A 17,990-nucleotide genomic window follows, 5' to 3' on the forward strand; every position below is an offset into this window, starting at 1 on the left:
TGGTCGCCCATGTCCATTGCTTGAAGAGTAAAATTTGGGGTTAATTTTACTGGTTCATTAACACCTTAAATGATCACTAATATTCTATGGGATTATTCTTACTTTTAAAAAAAAATCACTACCATGCTCATTCTCAACTAATCCTTTAAACTTAACATCCTATTAAGTGCCAAAGAAGCTCATTCTGGCTATAATTATTATCTGGCTACTGATTATTAGTTTTATAAAAATGATTCTTCCTCAGTAAGTTAAATGTAACTCTCTTATCAAATGCACTTTTTGCTTCCAAATGTAAACTGTCTAACAAGAATGTGATCAGTTCCTGTACATATATGTAATATGGGGCAGCCAAGCACCCTGATGGTTACCTCAGGGTACCTGCCAGCATCAACTCTCCACCCTACTCCAATTTTTCTAAATTCACAGAGCTTTATTTTGATGGTCATCTCTTGGTGCTGCTTGTCAATTTTCTTTTCTTGTTTCGAGATGGAGTCTTGCTCTGTTGTCAAGGCTGGAGTGCAGTGACACCATCTTGGCTCACTGCAACCTCTCCCTCCAGGGTTCAAGAAATTCTCCTTCCTCAGCCTCTTGATTAGCGGGGACTACAGGCCTGCATAATCATGCCTGGCTAATTTTTGTCTCACCCTGTTGCCCAGGCTGGAGTCCAGTGGCGCGATCTTGGCTCATTGCAACCTCTGCCTCCCAGGTTCAAGCAATTTTCGTGCCTCAGCCTCCTGAGTAGCTAGGATTACAGATGCCCGCCACCATGCCTGGCTAATTTTTGTATTTTTAGTAGAGATGGGTTTTTACCATGATGGCCAGGCTAGTCTCAAACTCCCGATCTCAGGTGATCCACTCACCTCGGCCTCCCAGAGTGCTGGGATTACAGGCATGAGCCACTGCAGCTGGTCTAATTTTTGTATTTTTAGTAGAGCTGGGGTCTTGCCACGTTGGCCAGGCTGGTCTTGAATACCTAACCTCAGGAGATCTGACCACCTTGGCCTCCCAAACTGCTGGAATACAGGTGTGAGCCACTGTGCTTAGCCCTTGTCAATTTTCAATAGTAGGTTTACAAGCTGCAGGGACTGATTCTAAGTCAAAGGCTTAAGTACCTGGCTGCTGGGAAACACCATCTTTCCAAGAAAATCATGGTTAGAATGGAAGGTGCAGGAAGGATATGCTGATGGGACAGTTGACGGTGAGGTGCTTGTCGTTGCTCTCACTAGGCAGTGAACCCAGCTGCTAATAAGGGTGGTCGAAGAGTGCAGGCCTGGGGTGGCAACTACTTATATGCCCCCTGCATTTCTCCCTTGGGTTGGCAATGGCCTTTCCCATAACAAGGACCTAGTTTCTTTGAGCACAGGAGGAAGGAAGAAGTGATGTTTAATATTCTGAATCTCTTTTCTTCTCTCCTCCTGTCCCTCTGCCATCAGTTTCTTTCCTGCCTGGTCTTTGTACCATCAGTCTTGCTTCTCCTGCCTTAGTCTAACTAGAGCACATATCTTAAAGCTCTGCAGAACTCTTGGGATAAAGTCTAAACTCCTTAACGAGGTTGACAAAGCCCACATCTAATGGTCTAATTTATCACCGGACGCCTATTAGACAAGCAGACATACAGACACCCACTGCCACATTCCCTGCACTGAACATGTCTGAGTTCTCTGAGCCCCACACTCCCTTAACTCCAGCCCCCTCTGTCACTGTACCTCTTTTGAGCAGTTACTACCACCATCTCCAAGCCTGGATAAATCCTTTTCATATTTCAAGTCCTAACTTAAAATCACCTGTTCCAGTTACCCTTTCTTGAGGTCCCGGAACTCCACACTTCTCATTCTTAGGGTTTGTTGTGCTGTATGTTCATTGCTTGTTTGCCCGTCCAGTTCCCCACTAGGCCATGAGCTTCCTGAACACAGAAATGTGCTCAGCGCTCACCTCCAGCACCTGGCCCCAGCTTGGCTCATGAGTGAGGGATGAGGGGATGAGGGCTAGCCCACAGGACCAAGGAGGTGTCAGAAATGGCTTCCCCACCACAGAAATAGGCTTTGGCGAGGGCCTACAGCTGCCAGAACACGTGTCTGCAAAGGCCAGATGGAGGAAGGATGGGTCTGGGAATACCTGCATGGGCTGCTTGGACACCAGCTATCTCTTCTTCCCTCCCAAGGTCTGGCAGGGTCTTGCCTTCCCATGTTTAGCACGCTGCCTTTTGCCTACTGCAACATCCACCAGGTGTGCCACTATGCCCAGAGAAATGACAGATCCTACTGGCTGGCCAGTGCTGCGCCCCTCCCCATGATGCCACTGTCTGAAGAGGCGATCCGCCCCTACATCAGCCGCTGTGTGGTATGCGAGGCCCCCGCCCAGGCGGTGGCGGTGCACAGCCAGGACCAGTCCATTCCGCCGTGTCCACAGACCTGGAGGAGCCTCTGGATCGGATATTCATTCCTGATGGTGAGTCCCGTGCCCGTGAACCCTGGCACATCCACCATTTCTTAACACCTTCTTCTGCCCTTTCTGTCTGGATTGGACAGTAATTCTGCCCACTCTGCACTTAGGACGTAAGGTCACGGAGGCTGTTGTAAACCATAGCCTGTTGGGATACAGGACCGTTAGTTTTTAAAAAACACTGATTGATTTTGATCACATTCATAGAACTTAGAAGATGAATTTGCCTCAGCCGTCAGTGAAACTGGAGCCAATTTGTGTGCACACTCACCATACTCACTACGACCCCCTTTCAGCGCTTGTATTTTGTTCTTTATGGAATAATCTAAGGAGAAATGTCAAGATCAGACCCAAACCTGGGCACGTCCCTGATTGGGTCTGGGGTTGTCTGTGTATGTCTGAGCCCTAATTCTCTCTTGTTTTCTGGGTAGCACACAGGAGCTGGGGACCAAGGAGGAGGGCAGGCCCTCATGTCACCCGGCAGCTGCCTGGAAGATTTCAGAGCAGCACCGTTCCTTGAATGCCAAGGCCGGCAGGGAACTTGCCACTTTTTTGCAAATGAGTATAGTTTCTGGCTAACAACGGTGAAAGCAGACTTGCAGTTTTCCCCTGCTCCAGCACCAGACACCTTAAAAGAAAGCCAGGCCCAACGCCAGAAAACCAGCCGGTGCCAGGTCTGCATGAAATATAGCTAGAGAATGCAATCTTTACCAGCACGTGGCCAAGAGAAACTTCCTAGGAGGGTAAGACTTCCTAGACTTTGCTCAGAGATGTCATGGTGCTCATTTTGGACTCCCTTTCAGTGGTTCGTTCTGTTTTGTCATGGTTATTCCCGGAGTCCTCTGATTCCTTATGCATTAAGCAAATGCTGCACAGATGGATTTATTTGGACCTACCAATCTAGACGGAACCTAGATACTCTTATTTTACTGAGGATGATAGAAGAGGTGGCTTTATTTTAAAACATACTAATTCACAGAAAGGCAAGTAGATGCTAAAGACCAGATTACAAATTACACTACTGAAAACTTCATTCATGGGTGTAGGATCTCAAACAATTGAAGTCAATTACTCTACAATACCACAATACAGTGGGCTTCTGGATAGATTTTACGGGAAAAAAATAAACAGGCCAACAAATGAAACTAGAAAGCGGAGATTTTCAACATTTCAAAATGCTTTCCTCTGTAATCTATTTTTCCATATACTTTAAATAATGGTAAGACCACGACCCGAAGAGATTTTTTTTTTTTTTTAAGAAGAAAAAAAAAATTCATACTGCCAGCATTAACAGTTCCTTTCAAAGCAGAATGAATCATGACGCCAGGAAGGCCCACAGTCGCCGTATTCCAGAGATGCGACATTAGCATAAACACATCACAGATGAATATAAAACATTATGTTCTCTTCTGCATTTTTCAGAGAATAGAAATGCCTACTTTGGCAACCCTTTTGAAAAGCAGCAATTATGGAAAAAAAATATATTCAATAAGGGATTAGGAGCCTAAAAGCTATTAGTGAATATTAAGGTAGTTATTCACAAAAATTGATTCCCCATTGCAGTGAACTTCCAGACAGACTGCTTTTCCCCAGTCGGGGTCCGGCGTGTCACCAGTGCGTGCACGCTAATGGGACTGACACTACATGGGGCTCACACAGGCAGACGCACGCTTCATACAAAGCATCTCGCTCCCCTCCCCAGGAGAGCCTGCACAGCTTCTTACACTCACAACGGACAGTTTCCTCCACACACATAATGGCAGCTCACTCGGGGACATGGCAGGGCTATCATTATGCACTTGGGAGAAAATTAAGGGCCGACTTAATTAAACTTAGGTAAGAAGATTCATTTAAGTCAGGGTTACCCCACCAGGAGGATGTGGCAGTATCTTTAAACGAAAACAAAGACAATTTATAATTTGAATTTTATGCTCCCGTGGTTGTCTGTTACATCTGAGGAGCATCACATTCTGCCAGTTTTAAAGACATTCTTGTATTTTATACCAGTCTTGTACCCAGGTAGTAGTTTGACATTTGGCATTAGTATTTTCTATAAAGTTTAGAATGTGTGTCAATTTATAATGAGTATTTTTTTCTGTAGAGCAAATGATCCCCTTTTCTAATTGCTAGGAATTTAGTGGTCTAATACTAAATTAAAAAGATTTGTTGGAAACATTTTTAGGAAACTTACTTTCCTCATCGGAAAGAAAAAGGCATTTTAGAGAAAACTAAATAAATTTCTCAAAAGCGTGACACTCAATTTAGTGCTTAGTTTCCATGCACTTAAAAATAATTGAGAAGAAAAACTCAATTAAAATTTTGTTTATGAGAAATGTTTTCCTTGCCAAACTCTGATTTGTAAAGAGCTCTTATATGCAGAACACATTTCAAATGAGTTTTGCCATGGGCTGCCCCCAGGATGGCAATTTATTTTAAGAGTATTTTTTAAGATGAAATGTTTTCTCGACGTAACAGAATATTTCCTAGTTCATTTGACCCATTTGATATTTTTTAAACTATGCTCTGGCATGTTAAATATTTTTGAGCACCTAAAATTTAAGCCAATTTCAATCTTATTTGTAATTACTTTTCTCCTTCCAAAAAAGCTTTATCTATTACCAGAAGTCAACCCTCCTAAAAGTTTCAATTTGTTCATCATGAACTTAGCCCAAGAACATTTTCTGGGAAGAGGTAAGGGTAACAAGTGGAACATCAGAAACATAAGCTTGCTTGCTTAATTATTTTAAACACTTTAACTTTGGTATTAGAGTATTATCTTCATAAGTTTATAAATAAGTAAAAACAAAAAACAAAAAAAAACCCGCACAAACACATGCTAAATTATGTAGACAGTTTACTCCACAGTGAGCCTAGGAAGGCATCAGACTATCCAAAATGTTAGTATTACAAGGGCTACCTCTAAATGCAGCATTGATGCTGCCCTCTAATTTTGCAAAAGTATTTTAAAGGATCAAAAGGGCAGAAGAATAGAAAAGATAATTTCTTGGAATAGAAGATCCTGTTATCTTAAACCATTATTTTCTTCTCCTGGTTATAGATCAATGTGCCTTCAATTACCCTTTCTCTGTGGAGGTGATGAACAGAGCTTTTAAGCTATTCTCCTAACCCATTATTGGTGATGATCCTTATCAAACCCTCTTCTCCCCCTCTCCCCACCAATCTTGTAGACTGGAATGTACCTAGATTGCCCTAATGGGAACTGTTCTGTGCCCGTGCTGGAGATCTGGGATGCTTCCTTGTGGATTCTGATTGTCAGTGAGTGGAGCCCATTCCTCCAGGCAGGTCTCCATGCTATGAGCGGCCTTTTCCTTCTACTGTCACCCTCCCTACGTTGAAAGTTGAGTCATCGCTGCTTTAGATGGCTACCTACTCATTATCCCTGTGCCCCTGTCTCACATAGCCTTTGTCTTCCACCTCCACCCTTGCAGTAGGCATCTCCCAGCTGGTGCCTTAGTTTCAAATCCCAGTTGCCATCTAAGATCCATCCAAACTTGATTTTGTCATCCTTTGGATTAGAATCCTACTATGACGCCACTGCCTGTGAAGTCCAAACCACTTCCTATGGGGTGAAAGGTCCAGTGGAGACTGTCCGAGGGTTACCTCTAGGAGTATTTCCTGTCACAATGAACTGTGTGCAGCTCTGCAGACACTCCCAGCACCTATTCGACTGTGCTCCTGCTCCACCAGTGATGTCCTCTCTGGGGGTCAGTTTACCCTGTGGGGGAAGGTGAATTCCCTGGGGGAAACTTGGGCTCCCTTCTGCTACTCCAGTGCAGTCCATGGGACTGTCCTCATTTTCTCCATTCCCCATTGCTTCTGTAATGTCTCCGTACACTTCGTTCATTCCATTGCCGAAATGCCCCTTGAGGGCGGGAACCACGATTGACGCATTTTTGTATGCCCAATGCTTAGCACAGAGCTGAACACATTACTGCCAATTCTTTTTTTCAATGACAATTCCATAAACATCATTAGGCATTAGGTGTTCAGCTCTGCATATAAGGTCTTCATCAGCAAGGTGGTTACAAGTATAAACCATTTCCTACTTCAAAATATTTTCATGTTCAATATATCTGCATATCCACAATCTCTTGTTACAATTATTGCCAGAGAGCCAATTGATAAGCTTTTAATGAGCTTATCACACCCCTCCAAAAATATATATTTTTCTACAAATGGAAATTTTAGAAATGAGATTTGAGAGATTTGACTGAGAAGATCTTCAGTGAAATGTGACATAACTCACCTTATACTGTAATCTGTATTCCCTCAGGATTTAAGGGCTTCCTAGCATAAAATCTTTGCCACACATTTGTATACATGTTATTGGTGCTCCGAAAAATAGTCAATGGAATGGTGCACTACAATTGGGCTTTATCGTCTTATTTTGAACCTCGTGTATATTATAGTAAAGCAAACCATTCAGTGTGTTCCAGGCAATCATATTAGATCTGTGTTTCTATCAGCTCACTGGAATAATCTGATAATTGTTACTTTTACTTGGTATGGCTGCAAGAATAGTGGAAAGAGGAGGACTTGAGAGTTGGTGGAACCCAGGTTTGAAATCTGGCTTAGTCATTTTTTAGCTGTTATCCTGGGTGAGTTCTGCCAACTCTCTTAGCTTCATTTCCCTCATTAATAAGGTGGGACATAACAGCTACTCTTGCATTGACAATTAAGTTAGATTACCTGTCTAGCACATATCCGTCATCCATCATCAAAATGTTACTACGGTCACATTTTGTATTTAAAATAAACTATTTAATATGAGAAATATTTCTTGGGTTTTATACACAGTAGAATTATGATTCTCACAGGGTATATAAATTGCTGATTAGAATTATTTATATGTGGCCAATTCTTAATGTCATTGGGAATGCTGTTTAATTTCAATCCTCAAAGTTACTGTAGCACAAAAAATATCACAATTTCCTGCAGGGACATTATCAGTAAGTTCTGCAGGGAACAAACAATTGACATTAAAATCAGTACTCTGCAATTGTCACTGTTATTGTCTGCTAGAAACTGCATAATGCATTTTAAACCACCAACGCTGGCCGCCACATCCATGTGAAATGCTTGAATTTTATGGTGCTTCAATATTTAATGATTCGTTGGAAAAATGTGAAATGTGTCTAATAAATTGCATCCCTTTCTCTAACCTCTGGTTGTAAAGTTAAAGACTTTCAGCTTATAACTTTTGCAAGATGCCTGATCTGCCATTGGCACTTACATCTTTGTTGTATTATGATTTATAATATGGTTCATTATATATAAAACTCTGTGATAACTTCCAAAAACAACTGTGTTTTATCTGGTGCATTTATTTTCTTTCAAGCTGATGGGGGTTTACGTTTTTTTAAAACTACACTGTAAGGTGGCTTACTCTTGGGGAAGTGTGAATTGCTGATGCGAAGAGTGTCGGCTGGAAAGCATGGGATATGGGGGCTCCTGGAAACACTGTTCTATGCACAGTGATGGGGTGCAGAAGAGAAGTGAAAGCAGGCCTCAGGTGGAAGGTCTGTATCAACCCCAGGGGAGCTGCTTGGGCAGTGGCCAGTGGGCACGGGGCTCAGACCCTCTTGGCCTCAGCTTTCTCATTATTTGAGTGAGAAAAAGACCACCTGTTTCACAGCACTGTTTGGAGGATTCAAGCTGTGAAAGTCAACTACAAAAAGATCTGTGAAACGAAAGATATTGTCACTTTTAACCACAGTGACTTGAAGTCAGGAGTTAGGTACTGATAGGTATCTCCTTACGGCCCCTGTATCATTTGCCAAACATGAGGATAGGTGGAGTGTAGATATTCAATAACTGTTTTGTGGCTTTTTTTTTTTTAAAGAGACAGGGTCTTGCTCTGTCGCCCAGGCTGGAGTGCAGTGGCACAATCATGGCTCACTGGAGCCTGGTCCTCGCAGGTGCAAGTGATCCTCCTGCCTCAGCCTCCCCAGCTGGGCTACAAGCATGTGCTACCCTGCCTGGTTGATTTTTAATTTTTGTAGAAGCAGCGTCCTGCTTCGTTGCCCAGGCTAGTCTTAAATTCTTGGCTTCAAGTCATCCTCTTGCCTCAGCCTTCCAAAGCATTGGGATTACAGGCATGAGCCACTGCAACCAGCCTTGGACTTACTTTTTAGTAGGAAGGAACTTCATTGGTATTTGGGCCAACCTTATACCTGATAGAGAAATAAGGATACTCAATTAACATTCCCTGACCATGTACTATGTGACAGGAGCAGTACTGGCTCTGCTATGTATGCTTCCTCTCAACTCTACAGCTGTCTTGTTTTGCAGACAAGGAAACCGAGCTTTAGAGAGAATAAATAACTTCTTTAAGGTCATAGAGTCACCATGTAGTAGAACCCAAACCCTTATCCATCTATTGCTAAAGATAATGCTTTTATCCTTTACAGTATTACCTCCCGGGGCTTTTCCCATTTGTGAACTGGTTAGAAAATAGAGGGTCTCATATAGAGGTGTCCTGGATGACTGCTGTCACTGCAAAGTCCCTTGTTTTACAGGTTCTAAGGTAGCCCATCCAGCTCAGCTTGGAGACTGTCTCAAGCTGTTCTGGAGGGAGGGGGTGAGGAACCAATGAGGACAGAGCTATTTTTGGGTAGCCCAAGGTCTATATCTCAGGGTCAACTTAAAATCAGCCATGCCTCTTGTGTTAGTCCATTTTCATGCTGCTGATGAACGCATACCTGAAACTGGGCAATTTACAAAAGAAAGAGGTTTACTGGACTTACAATTCCACATGCCTGGGGAGGCCTCACAATCACAGTGGAAGGTGAAAGGCCGTCTCCCATGGTAGCTGACAAGAGAAGAAAGCTTGTGCTGGGAAACTCCCTTTTTCAAAACCACCAGATCTCCTGAGACTATCACGAGAACAGCATGGGAAAGACCTGCCCCAGGATTCCATTACCTCCCACTGGGTCCCTTCCATGACATGTGGGAATTCAAGATGAGATTTGGGTGGGGACACAGCCAAACCATATCACCTCTGGAGCCCCTAGAAACCCCAGGTAAGTCATTTAGGGCAACTGCTCTGAGCTGGGGAAGGGAGGCTCTGAAGGCCCTTACCTGATGACTCAGTCACTGCAGCACCAGCCAACTTAGTCATTTTTATTCTCCCATTCACCAGCAAGGCCATTCCTTCATACATTATTTCTAGGGGGTACCTTGCATCCTCAGTGATTATATACTTAGTGGTTATAATTTTATCAGCCAAAGATGAAATTCTCAACCTATAATCATTTTTATCTGTTTGGTAAAAGTAGGGAAAATGGTATAATGAGGGCTAAAATGCTCTTCTGGTCCCCAAGCAGTCAATCTGTTTTACATACAGTAAATGGTGTGAAATGCACTTTTGTGCACTGAAATTGGAGAAGTACTTTGGTGCCTATAAACCACTGGGGACCTGTTAAAATGTAGATTCTGATCATTTGGTTTAGGGAGCAGGAGTCTGAATTTGTAGATGCTCCCAGGTGCTGTGGGCCCTGAGTGCATACCCTGAAGCGCAGAGAGTTTGGCCTTGGTTGCTCCTCTGTAACGAGACTCTGAAGACCTTGTTCAATTGCATTAATGATTATCTGCTACTAGGGATACGCAAGATAGATTTAATTGTTGAGGGAGAGGATCTTGCAAAGAGACAAGGGCAGAGGCAGACAATAACTTGCAAGAATCTCAAATATCACGAATCTCTTAAGTTACACACTTTTGTATTTTTGCTTTGAGAATTTCCATCCAGGCACTACAAAAGTTATCTAAGGAGGCAATAGAATGAGAGAAAGAAACAGTAATTTCACAACTTCCTGGCAGAAACTGTCACTGGAGGTGGCTGAACAGCGTTTTTCAAAATACTTAGAGAAGGGACCCAGTTTCGCATCCAGTGAGCCACATACCAGAAGTGTTGTTCCTAGATTTTGGGTGGGTGCATCCCAGATTCCAAGAGTCTCTTTAAGGCCCATGATAACATTGATTTTATGACACTACTCTCTTCCCAAGCAGCAGTATGTATTATAACCAAATTTAGTGATTTCTATTAGCAACACTTTCATTTTTCTATAGTATAAATTACATATCCAAATCTGCCAATTCATCTCTAACATCTGATCAAGATGTCAAGATCATTCTCTCTCTGTCCCTAAATACCACAGAAGAAAAAAAATGTTAGCACAGACACATCCAATGCAGACCTGTAAAAAGAACTTACCCAGATTCAGTACTATTCACAAGGACTCCTTGGTGACACTTCTTGGTTGTGTGGGAATCTTGAGCTTTGTGTACGAGGTCACAGCATTCAATGCAGTGGGACATGTCTTCAGATTGACAAAGGCCCCAAAGTCTCTATCTCTATTAGCAAATGCTTTCCTTTACATGATTCAAGGGAAAAAAAAGACCTAAGTGATATCATTAAGCAGCAGGCATTTGTGTTTATGTGCGCCACTGATGACAGTATAAACAAGCTTCTCTTTTTGTTTCAATCCACAAGTATTTATTGGTTCTGACATTCCAGACAAAGCACTGCTCAAGGCACTGTGAGGAGAGAGAAACAGTCATGGTCTCTGCCCTCATGAAGCTTACAATCTAAAGACAAAAACATTCTCTCATTGCAGCATAACCAGCAATTCCAAGTGGTACGTGGAAACTGTGTAGATGCGGTTGTATCTGCTACAGGATTCGGATAGGGGCTGGATGAGGAGGATCTGGATATGGGCCAAGAGAGAGGAAAGGGCTGTTCTATGTAAAAGCACAGCACAGAGTATCACAAGATCAGGAACACTCACAGCCTGAGCAGTGAGACTAGTTACCAGCCTCTGTGATGGATAAATGGGGCTGAGGTCCAAAGGCTGGTTAGAGTCCACTTTTGAGGCTAATGACTTTGACCTTTATCTTTTGGCAGCAGAAAGCCAATAAAAGGTATTTGCGGTGATGAGTGGCACCATGAAAGTGAATTTTGGAAGACAAAGCTGGCAGAGTTATGTAGAATTGAGTGAGGAGGTATTATAAGTATCGGATAGAGCAAATAAGTGAGATATTGAGACTCTCTAAGCTCAGAGTTTGTGATTCTAAAATGAAATACTAGCAGCCATGAAAAAAAAAAGAGTAGGAGACGAAACTTAGGGAATGACTGCAATGATTCATGGAAAGGGAAAGGAAGAAACAACAGGGTTTTTTTTTTTTTTTAAACGACTAATTGAATAGTATTCCTTACCGAATACTAAATCTCTCAAGAAAAACTAAGACTGGGAACAAGGAGGCCAGGTTGCCAGCTACCCCTTTCCTGTCCTGCCTTGCAGTCCAACTTTTAGGGTAGGGGGAGGTGGTCTTTCTCATCCCTTTAGCTTACTTACTCCCCAGGCAGCAGAACATGTGCCAAATATGTAGACTGGCTCTAGTTTTCCTCAAACTAGTTATTTACTGCAGCAGGCAATTTAAAAAGATGGAGGAGGTTTGCACAATTATGTACAACTTTGGAATCACAGGCAATACATTCCGAGTCATTAAAAGGAAGCAAGTTTAACTACTCCCTCCTCTTCAGAACCAAGTAAAGATTCTGCATAAAGAGGTCTCTTAGGTTGACTGATCACACCAAACTGTGGGAACCAAGGGCTTAACAGGCAATCAGGGAACTACTATTAAATAAACCAAATTCAAAAATCAGTTCTAAGTGCTTATTCCCTATTAGAGATCATTAGTTTAATATACTTGCTCACTTGCTTTTGTCCTTCTCAATCCAATTCCCATTTGTTGGCATAACTTTAGGGATTCCTTATTGCAGAGGAAAAAACAAAATGGACATTCCAAACAATAAAGACTTGTTACAGGCAGGTCTACTAACTGAAAATAGTTATAACAATTTCCAGAACATCTTCATTGTTGTGCTAAAATAACTGGTGTACATTCATGACTTAAATGGCCTTTCTCACATCACTAAGACGTTCCACTCCATAAATAAAGAAGACGAGCATATCACAAGTTTGCCACCCAAAATCTAATCCTGTGTCTTTGTATCTCACAAGTCAAACAGAGCAAGGAAGTACTACTAGAGGACTCACGTGATATAAAAAAATACTTCCATATACAGTGATTGGACTCTTAATACAACTACTATTGGAAAAAATACTTTGGTGAAACACTGACATTTAATGAGCACCAACTGTGAGCCTTTGGGGTTGGAAAGGGGAGATGGGGAGAGGGTGGAAAGGTATCCGAGACTCAGGCCTCATCACAGAGTCATTCAGAATCCGTGTTCTCATGTAGAAGGCACACCTCTGTGGTCTGTGCACGGATAATAATCAGGGAAGGTGTAAGTGTCCCAGCAGAATTACCATATGCTATAAAAGTGGCATGCAACAAAGAAGTTACTTCTAATTAAGGTAACAGGAGTCAAACTTGCAGAATTTGGGAGGGAGGAATAACATTTCACTTGAATATTTTAATTTAAACACATTTAAAGCTTCCAGACTCACAGGTACAATTTATATTATAAACAAGATGTAGTTTTACATCAGTTATAAATTAACTAAAGGGGCTCAGGTATTACTGGGTCAGCCAGGAGGCTGAAGAGCTCCTAAGGCTCCAGTGGTTTTCTTAGCCCACTTATATGCAAGTGCCAAGGCCTCTTCCGGGGAAATTCAGATCGGATCTGGATACAAAACTGTGTAGTCAGTATGCCCCAAATGGGCTGAATATATAAAGAGAAAAATTGAGAAGACAATACCACCAAAATGTTAATCCTAGGTACCTCTAAGGGTAGGGATACAGGTGGCTTTAAAATTGTGTGCCTATTTATTTGTATTTCTGTTTATATTGTGAATTTTCTCAATGGACACATAGTATTTATTTTGAAGTCTGTTTTTCTGACTGCATATTTCTTATTATTATATAAATACATCTTCCTGATTGTAAAGGTAACACACACACCCCCATATATACATTTTTCAAAGACAGGAATATACAATTGTAAAAAAGAAGAAACCAAAATCCCATGTATTCCCCTCCCAAAGATAGTCCCTGCTAACATTTGGGTATATTTCTTTCCAGATGTTTGCTTTATGCATATGGAAGGCATATCTGTTATATGTATAATCAGAAAAGTATATAAACTGTAGATTAAAAAAGGAAGATCTTTTCCTGCTTCTTTCTCTTTTTTTTTTTTTTTGACAGAGTCTTGCTCTGGCAGTCAGGCTGGAGTGCAGTGGCACAATCTCAGCTCACTGCAAGTTTCCTGGGTTCAAGCAATTCTCCTGCCTCAGCCTCCTGAGTAGCTGAGATTACAGGCATGTGCAACCATGTTCGGCTAAGTTTTGAATTTTTAGTAGAGATGGGGTTTCACCATGTTGGCCAAGCTGGTCTCGAATCCTGACCTCAGGTGATCCACCTGCCTCTGCCTCCCAAAGTGCTGGGATTACAGGCATGAGCCCCCGTGCCCAGCCCCTGCTTCTCCCTTTTAAAATATCTCTGTGACAGTAAGATATCAGTGATCTTTTGACTTTGTCCTTTTATTCGTGGAATACAAGCACCAGGAAAAAACTCGAATGACTCAGACAGACAACCTGTGGATTTTAACGCTGTGGGGCCCAAGGGCGTGTTTTGGACATTTGGCTATGACAAGTGGCTGGTACAGTGGCCAATTAAGAGGCACTTTGATGAGGAAAAACATACTTTCTGCAAGATAGATCTCTAGTGACCGGTCCACCGAACGCCTTCACTCTACTCTGTATGTGGCATCTGCTGCTACTTTGCTGATTCATAAATGACAAGTCCTGTCTCCTGGGCACACAAGCTGCCACTGAGTGGTGGCTGGGAACCTACACTGCTGGTGTCATGTGATACTAATGGTGTGTGTAGGGGTCTTCCCACTTGAGGTCTTTCTTATCCTTCTTCCATAAGACTTTCTATAAAGGCAGAGCAATACCAGAGCAAAGCAAAGGCCCTGCAAACAGTAGTCAGACACAGGGGCCAGAGGAGCCGAGGAGCTGAGGCACCAGGGTGGGGGAGAGTAGGACAACACGCGGCCAAGGCAGCCACATCCTGTTCCTGGACAGCTGCAGTGGCGACGCGCTGGGAGGATGGGGAGATGGCTCTGCACCCACTGCCAAGTCAAACACAGGGCACTCCCGGCAGGATGAGGGACTCATCTTCCTGCCTGAGAAGAGTGAAACCTTCTGAGAGTAAAACCTCCTGGTGAAGGTCACAGTTTTCAAAAGCAGGGCGAGGCAGAGGCATTGCTCAGTCAGCGGTGAGAGAGGGGAGTGTGGAACTGGTCCCTTCGTGGAGGAAGTGACCTGTGTGAGCCCACGCCCACCAAGATGTGAGCTGAATCAGAGGGGTCATGGAAGGACCGTCCCAGGCAGACGTGAGTGACCCAGGGCAATACTGGTACACTCTGCTTTGGTTTAAAATGAATTAGGGGCTTGCGGAATGAACCAAATGGACAATAATTACATGAAAAAACCATGTCTTCCCAAGATGCCACCTCACTGGCCATCGAATCTGTGAAGCCGCCGTCTCCTCATTTCTTCTTCTGCTGAGAGACGAAACCCATAGGGTGGTGGGCTATTTCTGGTATTTCCTGTAGTGAGAAATTCAAAGGAAAAATCAATCATTCTGACATTACAAGGCATGTGTACTCTAGGATTCCAAGGGAACAAAATGATAGCTTGGGTGTCATCTTTATTTTAACACAAAACAGAAATATAACAAACATATTTCAACTTCAGTTATCAGTACTAAATTTCAACATCAAGTAAACATTTTTAGAGTGGTTCAGCCATGAACCTGATTCGACTCATTTTGAGGCTTCTTGATAATCCTCCCACTTGTATTTTTCCTTCTACCGTGATTGATAATTTGCATCATTCAGGCTTACACAGTTTCTCAAGGGCTTGTCTTATTTTTTTATGCCCATATATAACTTGTTGCCACCTCTACTAACTTCCCCACCAATAAGGCTGGTTGGCTTCTCCTGATCAGCCTTTGGGTGCTCCTTTTCTTTCCTTTAATATGCTACCTCCTGCACCAAGGTGGCCAATCAGAATCATACGTGACTGAAAGACACAAGCACCCAAAAGGCACGCTGGGCCACAGAGCTGGAGCAGAGTTATCATACTGATCAATACCTGGGCAGGCAAACAAAAATGCAGGCATCGTATTTCAAGATCATCGGAAGGACTGTGGAAATAGTTACTGAAAAGGGTTTCTTGGTGATGCAAACTTACCAAAAATACAGTTTGTAATGATACAAGAATTTCAATCGCTACGTAAGGAAACATTCTCCCAGGCATCATGAGTAGTAATAAAGGGAGAAAAATATATAGTCCTTGATCTCAAGGAACCAGCAAACTAAAGCTAATGAAAGCGCTTCAATATTCCCCATGAGGTAACCAGGAAGATGCATCATTGATAGAAACGGGTAAGTAGAGGTTCACTTCTAAACATGGGGACCAAAAAGGCTGTACCTTTTCACTACTATAGCTCTGCTAACACTGTTAATTTGCCTTGAAAGGCTCTCTCCCATCACCTACTTCAACCAGAAGTCTTACTCATTCTTGTAATGCTAGGCCACCCCTGATGGAACCAATGGAAGAACTCTCCCAATTCAAACTCCTCAGCTTTCAGCACCTTCCATTTGGTTGTCTTCGTTCAACCATCACCATATCCTGCCAGATGTGTACGTATTTGTGCACCATTCTTCTCTCTCCTATCAGGATCATAAGCTGTAAAATAGCAGGGGACCTCTCTGACACATCTCCCTCTCCCCAATGTCTGGGACAGTTCTGAACACACAGGAGCTGTTCAATAAATGGATGGCCTTGACTCAACAGCACCTGCTATGACTTCTAATGCTGCCCAGTCAGGTTCTGACATGACCCACTCGGGGCCAAATGTTCTGACAGCACTGGCCTGGCTGGGAAGGGAGGGTGGGCAAGGCACAGTTAAGCCAAGAGGGAAAGCAAGTGAACAGTCAATCCCTCTTGCTCACTGCCCAAGAGTGGCACCTTTTCAGAGATGTGTTCATTTATGCCTATGCTGACATGACAACGTTAAAACTATAGTGAAAGATGTTAGAGAAAGCAATGGGAAACAGAGTCCGTCTTTTCCATCTACAACTGAAGTTTATGTTGTCAAAGAGAAATTCAAAAAAGTAGTCAAAGCCAACCCCTTTTTTATATTTTTGCTTCTCTACTGATGAAGATGCCAATGGTTTCCCATAACTGATTCTCCTTTCCCGTTGGAAGCATGGGAGAATTATACCTCCCCAACCCATTGTACCCTTCCTGACTAGAACACCCCAAAATAAACAAGGCAGGCCTAGCCCCCAGACTCACTTCTGCTGGATAAATCCCTGCTTCAAGGCATTTTGATACAGTGAAAAATAGGCCAATTTATTAACTTTCATTAAAGGTGATACTCAAGCATATTATAGGCTTATAAAACTTTTACCATAAAGATTTTATGAATACTGTAAGATTAAAAGTTAAAAACCCAGATACCGTTTTAGCCATATGTATTTGTAAAGGAATTTCTCTTTGTTCAAAATGGTAAATGCTTTGAGATGACAAATTCATGAATCAAATCACCATTAGCTGATTGCTTAAAACTGTTTTATATGATGAGATCCAAATCCTACTTTGCCTTTAACAGTTGTTTTTAAAAAGACTGGTCTTAATTGCGCTTGTGAGTGCAGGCCAGGACTTGACACCTCATTCCAGATGGACTGGGAACTCTCTTAGAGCTAGCTAAGGGCAGAGTCAGAAGCAAGCTCAACGTGGCACCCTGACTCAGGGCCACAGGGCAGAAACCCACAGAGGCTGAAAGACTGCTCAGACTCCCAGAGGGAAACACACTGTCCTCTGGTGTTTTCTTTAGCGTTTCTTCAAAAGAAAAAACCCGAGGATTAATAATTTCCATGAAGGCAACAGCATGGAGGAATTAGGAGAGGGAGACTGGGAAGGTGCCCAAGGTCCAGCTCTCAAATGAGCTGCCAGCACACATGGCCTTGGACCCATTTGCAGGGCATTCGAGGAGAACCAGGGCTGAGCCAACCGAAGAAATGCCACATGCTGAAGTAGAAAACTGATGTCAGGAGAAGAACAATCATCACACTCTTCTTTATAAAGCCCTTTCACGGTGCCCTTCTCCACTTCGATGATCCCTTCCCAACAGAATCATCTCAGTTTTACAGATGAGGAAACAGAGGCTCAGAGAGTGTTAGGGACACATCTGAGGGCACCAAGCTAGCATGAAGAAAAGCGAACCTGCTCAGTTTCTTCCCACTTCCCCACATGGCCATCAGTTCTCACACCGAATGTGTTCAGGGTTGCACATCTCACCATCCCCCACCTTCCTGACCAAACCCAGTGACCCTTTTCTTCATGGATATGGAAATGTAGGAAGCTCACTGCTATTTGAAAATAGAAAAATAAGAAGGTCCAGTCCAAGTCCTCAATTCTGTGGGACTCTGATGATATCAAAGATGTGACTCAAAAGTTTCCAACATGGGTTTCCTTAAATTCTACTGG

At 42.8% G+C, this 17,990-nt stretch overlaps 2 protein-coding genes across 10 annotated transcripts in view; one reads left to right on the forward strand and one right to left on the reverse strand.

The window, feature by feature from the left end:
- Positions 1–17,990, forward strand: part of COL4A4 (collagen type IV alpha 4 chain) — a 186,428-nt gene that overhangs the window by 144,186 nt on the left and 24,252 nt on the right. For 5 of the 6 annotated variants that reach the window (XM_017529106.2, XM_037738746.1, XM_017529108.2 and 2 more), the window contains 2 exons: positions 2,162–2,448; positions 2,874–7,766. In XM_017529106.2, coding sequence (XP_017384595.1) covers positions 2,162–2,448; positions 2,874–3,137 — 551 coding nt within the window. In that variant the 3' untranslated portion in view covers positions 3,138–7,766. Of the gene's footprint in view, positions 1–2,161; positions 2,449–2,873; positions 7,767–17,990 lie in introns of those variants that run through there. The other variant, XM_037738747.1, reaches the window with a different exon arrangement.
- RHBDD1 (rhomboid domain containing 1) overlaps positions 10,935–17,990 on the reverse strand; it is a 165,566-nt gene continuing 158,510 nt past the window's right edge. For 3 of the 4 annotated variants that reach the window (XM_037738757.1, XM_017529143.2, XM_037738756.1), the window contains exon 7: positions 13,947–15,040. In XM_037738757.1, coding sequence (XP_037594685.1) covers positions 14,946–15,040 — 95 coding nt within the window. In that variant the 3' untranslated portion in view covers positions 13,947–14,945. Of the gene's footprint in view, positions 12,745–13,946; positions 15,041–17,990 lie in introns of those variants that run through there. The other variant, XM_017529144.2, reaches the window with a different exon arrangement.

The sequence above is a fragment of the Cebus imitator genome, unplaced genomic scaffold (assembly GCF_001604975.1).
Source record: "Cebus imitator isolate Cc_AM_T3 unplaced genomic scaffold, Cebus_imitator-1.0 Scaffold57, whole genome shotgun sequence".
In the NCBI taxonomy this organism is placed as follows: Eukaryota; Metazoa; Chordata; class Mammalia; order Primates; family Cebidae; genus Cebus; species Cebus imitator.